General features: G+C 39.1%; 1 protein-coding gene across 1 annotated transcript; it reads right to left on the bottom strand.

The window, feature by feature from the left end:
* Nucleotides 1–6,856: 6,856 nt before the first annotated feature.
* LOC122065563 (cytochrome P450 89A2-like) lies at nt 6,857–8,392 on the bottom strand. Its single transcript, XM_042629381.1, has one exon. It carries the CDS (start codon nt 8,390–8,392, stop codon nt 6,857–6,859), a length of 1,536 nt encoding a protein of 511 aa, XP_042485315.1.
* Between the last annotated feature and the right edge of the window lie 3,476 nt (nt 8,393–11,868).

Genomic DNA, 11,868 nt, shown 5'->3' with positions numbered 1-11,868 from the left:
CATCAGGAAAATACTCGTTAACTGGAGTATTCACAGTCAAAGAATTGGGTAACCGGGACAAATGGTCTGCAACCAAATTTTCACTGCCTTTCTTATCCTTAATTTCTAAGTCAAATTCCTGCAAAAGCAAAACCCATCTGATAAGACGTGCTTTGGCATCCTTTTTCTGAATAAGGTATCTAATAGCTGCATGGTCAATGTAAATAATTACATGAGAACCTATCAGATATGTACGAAACTTTTCTAATGCAAATACAACAGCTAAAAATTCTTTTTCAATTGTGGTGTAGTTCAGCTGTGCATCATTGAGAGTTCTATTGGCATAATAGATAACACGAGGAAGTTTATCAACTCTCTGCCTGAAGACTGCCCCTATAGCAAAATCAGATGCATCACACATATTAATTCAAAGGGCTCAGTCCATAAGGGAGCTTGAATAATGAGGGTTGTAGTCAATACCTTCTTTAATTGCTCAAAGCACATGAGGCATTTACTAGAAAATTCGAAGGGTTGCTCTTTAGCCGAAAGATTGGTGAGAGGTCTAACCATGTGACTGAAGTTCTTGATGAATCGACGATAGAACCCTATATGACCTAAGAAGAAACAAACGTCCTTAACTAACTTGGGAGGTGGTAAATTAGAAATTAAGTCCACCTTAGCTCTATCGACCTTGATCCCTTCTTTGGAAATGACATGACCCAACACTATGCCCTATGTGACCATGAAATGACATTTCTCCCAATTGAGGACTAAATTAGTCGCTTTGCATCATTTGAGTACTAAAGAAAGATGATGCAAACAATTACAAAATGAGGAGCCATGAATAGAAAAATCATCCATAAATACTTCTAAAAAATGCTCCACCATATCAAAGAAAATACTCATCATGCATCTTTGGAACATGGCAGGGGCATTACAAAGCCCAAAAGGCATATGCCGATAAGCAAAGGTTCCATAGGTGCATGTAAAGATGGTCTTGTATTGGTCATCTAAGGCAATGGGAATCTGGTTATAACCAGAATAACCATCGAGGAAACAATAATACTCATGTCCGGCTAACCGCTCTAACATTTGATCAATGAAAGGCAAAGGAAAGTGGTCTTTCCAAGTTGCCGCATTTAACTTCCTGTAGTGAATGCACACATGCCATCCTATTTGGACACGGGTAGGGATTAACTCATTTTCAGTATTTTGGACTACTGTGACCCCTGACTTCTTTGGCACCACGTGCATTGGATTTACCCACTCGCTATCAGAAATAGGGTAGATGATACCATGATCCAAGCACTTTAGGATCTCTTTCTTGATAGCTTCTTGAATCATAGGATTAGCCCTTCTTTGTGGTTCCCTAGAATGTTTTGAATCATCCATGAGGTGAATATGATGTTGAATGGTTGAGGGGAAAATTCCTATAATGTCTGTCATGGTCCAACCTAAGGCTTCCTTGTTTTCTTTTAAAACTTTGATCAACTCTTCCTCTTGACTTGAAGTTAAATCTGAGGCGATAATAACTGATAGAGTTTGATCTTCTCCTAAAAAGGCATACCTTAAGTTAGAGGGCAACTCTTTCAAATCAAACTTATGGGGCTCAACAATTGAGGGTTTAGGAAGGGAATTTGATAGAGGACCAATGGGCTCCATGGGTGTATAAAGGCTCCAAACATCAGAGAAGAAATTTTCAGTATAATCCTCTAATTCTTCCATACACTCTTGGAATTCTGAATCAAAGTCAATGTCAAAAGTTTGAACAATATCATCAGAAAAATTCTCAAGCATATTGACCTCTTCATCAATATCATCAGAAGAAATTATGAGTTGCTTGCCCAACCTATACATGTTGAACTCCATAGTGTGGTTGCCGAAAGATATCCTTAGTAGACCATTCCGGCAATTGATTAATGCATTGCTGGTAGCCAGAAATGGTCTTAAAGAATGATAGGGATCTTATCCCTAGTGGTGAAGGGTTGGGTGTCCAAAACAATAAAATCGACTGGAAAAATAAATTCTCCTACCTTAAGTAGGACATCTTCAACCATCCCTTTCGAAATCTTGATAGAACGGTCGGCCAACTGGAAAGTGGTCCCTGTAGCTTTTAAATCTTCTAATCCAAGTTGTTGATAAACATGATAAGGTAGAAGGTTCACACTTGCACCAAGGTCAAGTAAGGTATGATCAATACGAGTGTTGCCAATGACATAAGAGATGGTGGGACACCCGGGATCCTTATACTTGGCTGCTATAGGTTGTGTGATCATTGAACTGATATTAACTGCCAAGAACACCTTTTGGGCACACTTGTGGTACGCTTATGAGTGCATAAGTCTTTGAGGACTTTGGCATAGGCTGGGATTTGAGTTATGACATCCAAAAGAGGAATGTTTACCTCTACTTTCTTGAAGACTTCTAAAATTTTTTCCATTGAAGCTGTCTTCTTCTTATTAATCAAATGGTTAGGATAGGGGACAGGAGGAACATAAACACTATCAAAAGTTCTTTCATTAATAGAATCATTTTTATGGCTTCTACCAAATCATCCTTAATCTCTTCAGGTCCATCTGGCGAACCTGGAATGGGAGACACAGTAGTAGCCTCGATAGTTGGAGGGTCAACAGAAAGGTCATATGGTGAAGAATGGGTGATACCATTCCGTAAATACTCTCGGCCATTCCATAGGGCATATACCGCATTACACTGGTTGGAGGGCCCTTGGTGTTGTTGACTCTATACAACATTGAGCTGAGGAGCAGGTAGCCCTTGTAGAGTCAGCACTTGATGTCTAGGATTTGGCTCTGGCTGACTAGGTAATTTTCCTTTCTCCTTCTCATGCATGATTGTGACAAGTTGGGTGAGTTGCCTCTCTACATTATTGTGGCTTGTCATGAGAAAGGCCATGCTTTTATCTAGCTCACTAATTCTTGTCGTCTCTCCAGTTGATGTAAACCCCGGGGGTTGTTGATAAGGTGCTTGGAGAGGGGGCCTAGCAAAATTTGGTTGAAGACCTAGATTAGGCCGAGGGAAAAAATTAGGTAGTGGTGCAAAATTGGGCCTCTGGGGACTAGGCTGCCCTTGGTTGTGAAAGTTGGATGGACCTCCTTGATTCCCTTGGCTCCATGAAAAATTAGGGTGATTTCTCCACCCTGGATTGTAAGTGTTGCTAAACGGGTTGTTCGGGTAAAGAGCATTAACACTTTCATTGCCCCTAGAACTGTTGGGGCATTCTTCCATTACATGTCCAGGGGAGTGACACCAATTGCACATAGAGACCTAATTTTGGACTTGGTGGACTGGGGCATGTGCTTTAGGGACAAGGGCTTCTATTCTCTTAATGAGGCTATCTAAATGGGCCTCCTTGGCTACTATCCCATCGACATAGTACCCCTTACCTCATATAGTTCTCTCACTTTCCTAAGTAGACTCCCATTCTCTTGTCTTTTCAGCTAGGTCAACCAAAAGTTCTAAGCTTTGTTTTCGTCCGCATAAGTTGTGAAGCCTGAAGGACACATAGACTCTAACATCTGCTTGGTATGGTAATCTATCCCTTCGTAAATTATTTGGCAAAGATGCCATTTGTCAATCCCATGATGGGGACACTCTTGGAGAAGGTCTTGGAACATTTTCATGAGTCTAGAAAATGACTCTTGAGGTTTTTGTCCGAACTGCATAATCTCGCTCTTAAGTTTGTTTGTTTTATGCAAGGGAAATTTTTTTCTTAAGAACGCTACCGTAAACTTATCCCATGTGGTAATGGAATTAGTTGGCAGCCCATATAACCATCTTTTTGCTCCATCCTTGAGTCAAAAGGTAATGCATCTAAGTTTAACAGCATCATCACTCAGCTGTTGTATCTTAATGAGGACACAAACCTCCTCAAATTCTCTTAGGAACAAATAAGCATCTTTGAAGGATAGCCTATGGAAGTAGGGTAACATAGTGATGAATTGAGTTTTAAGCTCATAATTGTTCCCTGTGGCAGCTGCTAATCTAATGCAAGAAGGTTGGGCTGCCTTGGCTGGGTAGAATATATCCTTTAAAGTAGGGTTAGGTTGTTCTGCCATTCTTAAAATAGGTACTCTTACTAAACGATTGGTAGAATCACAGGTCTACACACTCATGCAACAGAAAACTATCCACAACTGGAGTAAGATAAACAGAAAAGAATGGAAAGAAAAACTCTTTTTTTTTTTGGTTTTTTGGGAGCTTACCGGCAGGGATCCGGAGTTGCTCAGGTCAATTCCTGAGGTACTACTACAGGGCAAAACCTACCTTTATTATACTGTGAGGCATGGCGACCTCCACTGAGTCAGGAATTCAATAAAAGAAAAGAAAAAAACAAAACAAAGCAAATAAAGCACTCCGATTTACCAAAAGAAAGCAAAAAATAACCTGGAACTGTCTCCCCGGCAACGGCTCCAAAACTTGTTTGAGATTTTAAATGTAACCGCAAGCGTATAGATCAGTGTAGCTATGGGTCCAACACAGGGAGAGCAACCACTTTATTTTTTTTTTCTTTTAATAATGCGAAAGTGAACTGATTAATGGTTGTAATCTAATTCTAATTACCATCCTAAACATATGTATCTAAAATAACTTCCTAACCATTCGTCATCTAAGAATTTAAAGACGCAAGCCACGCAATTAAAATTAAATAAATAAATAACTGAAAATAAACAACCCACGCAATTAAAAAAAAAAACAATAAAGGAAAAAAATGCTGAAATAAAAATAAAGTAAAAGAAAGAGGATAAAGCTAGAGAGAGACTTACAAGTAGGTTTCTCTACTTAGCCCGAGGGATGCATCATAATATGAGCTTCCCTACTTGACTAGAGAGTCACTCTTACAAGGGTTACTCTACTTGGCTTTAAGGAAAGGGAGACAATTAAAATAAAAGTAATAAATTGACGGTTCTATGGCTAGGAGGGGCAAAACCAACACATACACTAGCCATGAACCTTGGGGGAAAGGGATAGCAATAATATAACGACTGAAATTAAAATCCTAAATTAAGAAAGAAAGGGTAGTTAGAAGAGGGAATGAGAGGGGGGAGAGAAGATTACTGAAGGAGCCTACTTACTTGAATCAATGTATGAACTTGAAAGCTTTGGTGATTTGAGATACTACCAGTACTAAAAACCAGATCTGGAATAAACCAAATCTAAAATTTCTAGTACTAGAGAAAACAAATCTTAAAAAAAAAAAAACTGAACTTGAAAAAAAAAATTTCTCCACGGCTGGTGATCTTGTCACCTAGATATAAGTCTAGAACTATAACTTTAAAAATTACAACTCAATTGCATAAATCATAAACATAAAAGGCTGAATAAGAAATAAAAGAGTACTTGCATTAATTGACATAAAAAACTATTACAAAAGTGATTAAAGCAAAAATAAAGAAGAACTATAACTAAAGAGAGTGAGAGAGGGAGAGAAGAAGAAAACTAAGCATAAACTAGAAAATAAACTAAGGGAAATAATATATTAAATAGGAGGGGGGAGGAAGGGGCTTTTATAGGGCTTTTGTCTTGCTTCCTTCCTTCCTTCCTTCTACAAGTCTTCTTTAAGAAAAGAATGAAAATAAAATAAAATTAAATCTTGATAAAAATCCTCATTCTCTGAGATATTGTGTGAGGAAAGAGAGAATATGTTCCCAAAATTAACAAATTCTATTACTTCCTTGCAATATTATCCAATATCTTGCAATCTTGATTAAATCAGAAAGGAATCTCTACATAGCATCTTCAAGATCTTGTGAGGTGGCAAGGAGTTAGAATAATCTTCAAGATTTTGTAGGAGAGAGGATGTGGTACCAATGAGTGGGTCCCACCTTTGATTCACTTTACTCTCTTGTAGACTTGGAAACTGAAAAAAAAAAAACAATAAAAATAAAAGTAGTACTATCCAAAGTGGGGCAAAATGTATACTTATATCCCTAAGATTTCACACACTATTGTGCTCATCAGCAGCCATCAATGTTCAGTTTGTACCAGCCTCGAGAAGGAGTGCACCAAGTCACCTTCAACATATGAGGTCGATTCTTTGGGGATACGTTGATTCCAAGGCGGTAGCAGCATAGGAGATCGTTGGTAGTGTTTATGATGCCCTGAATGCCATAGCAGGCGCCCTGAATGTCCTGCTTAGTTTTTTCGAAAATTTGGAAGAGAGAATGATGAGTACCATGATAGTATCTGTTGTTTCTTTCCCTCCAAATATTGTCCAAAATCACCACGAGCCCTATGGTCCAAGGATCTTTCACCGATAGGTTTCTTCTTTTCCTGGTCCACCACGGGGTGAACTGATGAAGATCAACAAGGCTAGGCCAGGTTATACCAAAGCAGTCCATAATTTTTTTCCAGATGTCCACAGAGAAAGAGCAGGATAAGATGTGGTTGAATGTTTCAACTTCTAATCCATAAAGACAACACTTAGAGGGCAAGGAAATGTCTTTAAGGGTAATAATATCATCTGTGGGGATTTTTCAACGCATCAATCGCCACCTAAAAATTGATTGACACGGTTGAAGAGATTTGTTCCAAACTAGAGATAGCCAAGGAACTTTGGGATTCTTCTTTCTTATTTCATTCCAAGAAAAGAAGGAAGAAAAAGCACCAAAGGAAATCCCACTCCAGAAACATTGATCTTCCATGTCAATTTGAGAATTACTATTACAAAGAGTTACAATATCATCAACTACAATCCTAGCAGCCCAATCAAGGGGTGAAACACAAATTCACAACTAGCAGAATTGACAAGACTAATACATTGATGATAACATCTTATTTGGGTCCTACTAAAGCAACATGGTAAAAGATGTGATCTCCACTTATTCTTAGTGACGATTAAGATTAATTTCTTCTCTAATTACTTTGCCCTTGGGGACACGTGGGCCTGCAACGGGGTTTTCATCACCCTTGTGAACTCCTGCTTCTCTGACATGTCAACATCTTGTTCATTTACAGCCACCCATTTGTAATTTTTGATCAAATTTGCTAGAAAATACTCCAAATGCAATGTCCCTAACCCAAGTCCAGGGCAAATCCTTCTCCCCACGCTAAATGGCATCATCTTAATCTCCTTACTCCCTGTGATATCAACTACTTCCCCTTCACCCAAGAACCTCTCGGGCTTAAACTCCATAGGATCTTTCCAAACTTGTGGGTCCCTCCCCATCCCTGCCACCATAAAATTCACAATAGTTTTCTTGGGAATGACGTAGCCATTCAACACAACATCTTCCATCACGGTATGTGGCAGCACAAAGTGACTAGGTGGGTGTATCCTCAGCCCTTCTAATACTACTGCCTTTAGATATGGCATCTTCTGCAAATCATCTTCTTTGATCTCTTCTTCTGAACCCACAACCTCTTGGATCTCAGAATAAAGCTTTTCTTGGATGTTTTGGTCCTTCACAAGGTGGGCCATGATCCATTCAAACACAGTTGATGTTGTGTCACTCCCTGCATCCATAACTTCACAGATGAGAGTCACTATTTCTTCATCACTGATCTTCCTTCCTCCTCCATCTTTGAATTCGAGATCAAAGAGTGAATCGATGTAGGAGACAATATTCTCATCTTGGTTTTGTTGTTTGATCTTCTCCTTTCGTTCTCGACGGGATTTGATCAAAGGAAGTAGAGCAGATTTTTGTCTGTGGCGCATATCAATCAGTTGAAGCCAACGATTTCTGAAGATGAATTTCCCAAAAGTGGGGAACGCTTGGAACACAGAAAATCTTCTAAAATTGGCTAAGACATTCCTCTCCATTTCTACAATATCTTTGATGACTTTCTCATCAAGTTTCTCACCAAAGCACATGAAAAGCAACAAAGAAAACATGGCATATCGGAAGGGATGTATCACTTGCACAGGCTCGCCTGACTCGACATGGTATTTGAGCAACGAATCAATTGTTTCCAAGAACCTTCTGCGGGCGCAACCAAAACACTTATACCGAGAAGGGATAAGAAGTTCAGAAGTGAGGTTACGACGGAGGAACCTCCAACGAGTGCCAGAGGAGGAACCAATATCGGGATGGGTGTTGTCAAGGAGGCAGCCGGGTGTGACAGCTCCTGGGCGGTAGTTAAAGGCGGCACCATTCTGGATGAGAGCTTGATGGGTTAATGAATGGCCGGAAATGAATACTTCGAGGATAGAGCCAATACGGATGGTAATGATTGGTCCGTATTTGTAGGACAGGTCAAGGAGGAGTGATTCAGCATCGATTAACAATCTTTTGAGCAAGAAGATGCTGCCTACTATGGGCAGTGAAGGAGGGCCTGGTGGTAAAGAGAGTTTGGTTTTCTTGGATTTTCTCTGAGAGAGGAGAATGAGGAAAATTTTGGTTGCTGTTGCACAGAGACAAAGAGAAAAGAGGATCCTGAACCAAGAGTAATCCATTGGATTTGGAGGACAAGAACCCAACAAAAGAAGGAAATGAGGTTGCTAGCTATTGCGATTAAGCTTTCCTTCTTTAGCTATGGCTGAGACATGCAGAAGTGTTTGTGTATGGGAGTGTCAGTTCTCGAGCGAATTTATAGATTTCTCAATTCCCAACCCCGACCCTCACCCCCATTTTATTTATTTTTTGTTTTCTTTTCCTTTGTTTGACGTTTCCTTACTTCACATGTTTGGTTCACATATTTGAAGTTTAGAAACGTTGAATTCTCCGGTGAAAAAGACATAAACCAACCCTACACTCGCCTCTAAACCATTGGGGCACATGCTCATGAGTTGAGGTGAGTGTCGGGTCCTTTCAGTCATCAGATGTCTCACTGTTTTATTGCCGTTGGAACAAGGATAAGTCCTATTCCTATTAACATAGGAACTAGAAGTAGAAGCAGTGGTCTGATCTAGGCATATTGATATGTTTCATAAGAAAATTCAAAATTTTTAATTCTTATTAATTATTTCTGGACCACCAGCTCTTAGCTATTTTTGAACGAGTACAAAAAAATCAAGATATGAAAACGTCCAATGTCCAATGGCTAGAGAGGATCTTGATTTCAAAGATTCTCTTTTTGATTTTGATTTGCACTAAAAAAATTGACAGTTCTTAGTCGAATATGAACAGGAAAAAAAAGAAACTAGTACCTCTCACTCGAATACTAGCATATTTATTAATTCAATTAATTGATACAAAAATAATTAATTTAGGAGAAAAGAATACTGTCAGACTAACACTCCCGTTCCCAAATACAGTCGGGCGTGAAAATACCTAGTTGGGTCTATTCACACCCTGCTATGTCTCGACTAACCTAACATAATACTTTTCTCAACTTAATAAGCAATAATTATTGCATTCTACTTGAAACATGAAACATGTAAAATTTATTGGGATTAACTTGGGTAAGGTCCTTTCTATTTCTGAGCTTATTTGTGCTCAAAGAATTGGATTTACTCTTCCTCTTCCCAGGCCTAGAGACCTTTTTGAAGATTTCTGGCTTCCCCCGCTGGTTGGATGGATTAAACTCAATGCAGATGGTTGCTTGCTGGGCAATCCTGGAAGGGCTGGAGCTGGGGAAATTTTCACGAATGATCAAGTAGAGATAATAGCAAATTTCAGGGTCTCTCTTGGGGCGACAACCAATTTTGAGGCAAAGTTTTCAGGGGTTATTTTTGGTCTAGAGCAAGCTATGTCTAGTAATCCAGCGCATTTGGATTGAATGTGACTCAGTTTCTGCGGTCTCTTTGATTCAAAAAGGCGTGGTTCTGTAGATCTTCAGCAAAGATAGAGGAATCTAGCTAATTACCTTCAAGCTACAGTCTGGAAGATTACTCACTTCTACCATGATGCAAATCAAGTTGCAGACTTCCTTGCTAAGTCAGCTGCGAAATTATCCATTTCTACTCCAATTCTTCACTGGCATGCCTTGGTCAGGATGGACTTAGAAATGGATGCTTTGTGTCGTCTGAGATTTCTCTTCTAATAATATGCTGTGTTGTTTGTTTTCGAGTTTAGAGTCCTTTGGTTAGCTTCCCTGCTGGTGTCAATGCAGAAGGTGGGCAAGCTCTCATAGGTCGCTAAGCTTTTGAGAGTGTTCTTTTTGTACATTCTTTTTTTCTTTTCTTATAATTTTAATACATGCAATTATCTCTTAGTGAAAAAAAAGGTGCAAGGATTTTGCCGGTCTAGTGTAGGAAAAGTCAGATGTGTGAGCCAATGGAAGAGTGCATGGGAGCATCTCCAAGGCATAGTATTTTTTTTTTCATTTTTTTTGGGGGGGGGCAATCTGGTCATTTCGGATAGGGTTCGTTTTCCCATCATATACATGTTAAGTACAAATTGAAAAATGATGGGTCATGCTAAAATAGATTAAAAAAAAAAACTTAATTCCTAATGGAAGAAATAACTTATTTATTATGTCAGAGCGGAGAAGGTGAAAAATGGAAAGCAGCAAAATTGAAAGGAAAGATTCATAGGTGAAAAGGAATTTTTTAGGATTTTTTAAGGATTTTTTAGGATTTCTTTTTATTTTTATAGCAGTGAGAGATAGGATGAGTAGGGGATACTAAGAAATAATGTGGAACACGTGAATATATAGGGCTTGAAAAGTTGAGGTTGTCTTCATTACTATTTCCCAAAAATAGCACTACAAAGTACAAATTATATATTGTGAATTTAAAAAACAAATAGAAACTGATAAAACCAGATCGAATGCAAAGCGATTCTAATTTTGGTTGATTCCTATTCAGTTCAATTTTGATTTCACCTTGTGAAAATGCTAAACCACCCTGATTTTTTTTTTCTTTTGTAGAAACCTAGTAGGGTACCACAATTTTTATTTATTTATTTATTTTTGATAGAAGGGTACCTCAAGTTTCAAAAGTGACATTTGAGATACCTTGTGAGCTTTTTTTTTTTTTTTCAAAAATCCAACATATTTCCAATTTTACCCCTCCATCTCCTCACCGTTAGCTTTGCACAACTTGCCACTACCACCATTGGTATCACCACCTCCCCACATTAACTCCCTCTCACGCACTCATTGCTTGACCACTGGCCCCCACCATGCTCTCTGCACCCAACTCAACCCCTTTGCAACCCCCACCCAATGCTTTCTCTTCCCCATGCAGCCACTGCCGCCACCACTCCACCCCTAGTGCAACCGCACTCCCCCACCCTCTCCTCTTCCTCGTGCAACCACTGCCCCCCACCCCTTCCTCTTCCCTACAACTACCTCCACCCATCCCTTACTGCATCTGTTTTTCCTCCTTCAATACCCACCATGTCCCAATCCCCCTCTCACCCCAACTCGGAAATTCCCTTTCCACACCATCTTTGCCCCCAAACCCATCTGCAGCCAATCCGACCCCAACCCCAGCCCAAATCAACTTCCTCCTTTGTTATCTTCTGCAACTCATCACTCTGTTGGAGGGGGTGACTAAGGTTCACATGATTGCTCACAATTCACCATTCAGACTAAGGAGATTAGAGTTGGCAACTGAATTGGAATTAGTGAGATTAGTCAGAACTCAGAACTGTAATTTTCCAGATGGCGTTGTTGAAATCTCCCTATTGTCTCCTTTATGTTAAAGCACTTTCAAAGCACATGATCTTATCCATTATATGATGGCAAGACTATACCTTTCTTGTGGTTTCAAGAAATTAATTTTTGGTGTATACTTTCAAAGAGATTGAAAACAAAATGATCAAAAGTGGAGAACTTGAAAAAAAAATAAATAATAAATAAATAAATAAATAAAAAATAAAAAAAAAACAGAGATCAAACTTGAATAAAAATAGACAAAGAAAAAGAAAAGATGGAGATGCTTTAGAGAAGATGATCATCACCATTCCTAATGGTTTCATGTTATTTGTCATGAAGGAAGACCAAGAACTTGAAAATTGAGTGCACACGGTAAATAATCAGATA

The sequence above is a fragment of the Macadamia integrifolia genome, unplaced genomic scaffold (genome assembly GCF_013358625.1).
Source record: "Macadamia integrifolia cultivar HAES 741 unplaced genomic scaffold, SCU_Mint_v3 scaffold2050, whole genome shotgun sequence".
Lineage (NCBI taxonomy): Eukaryota > Viridiplantae > Streptophyta > Magnoliopsida > Proteales > Proteaceae > Macadamia > Macadamia integrifolia.
This window is presented reverse-complemented; position numbering and strand designations above follow the sequence as displayed.

Coding starts and splice junctions, on each gene's coding strand:
- LOC122065563 (XM_042629381.1), bottom strand. CDS start 8,392: ATGGATTACTCTTGGTTCAGGATCCTCTTTTCTCTTTGTCTCTGTGCA.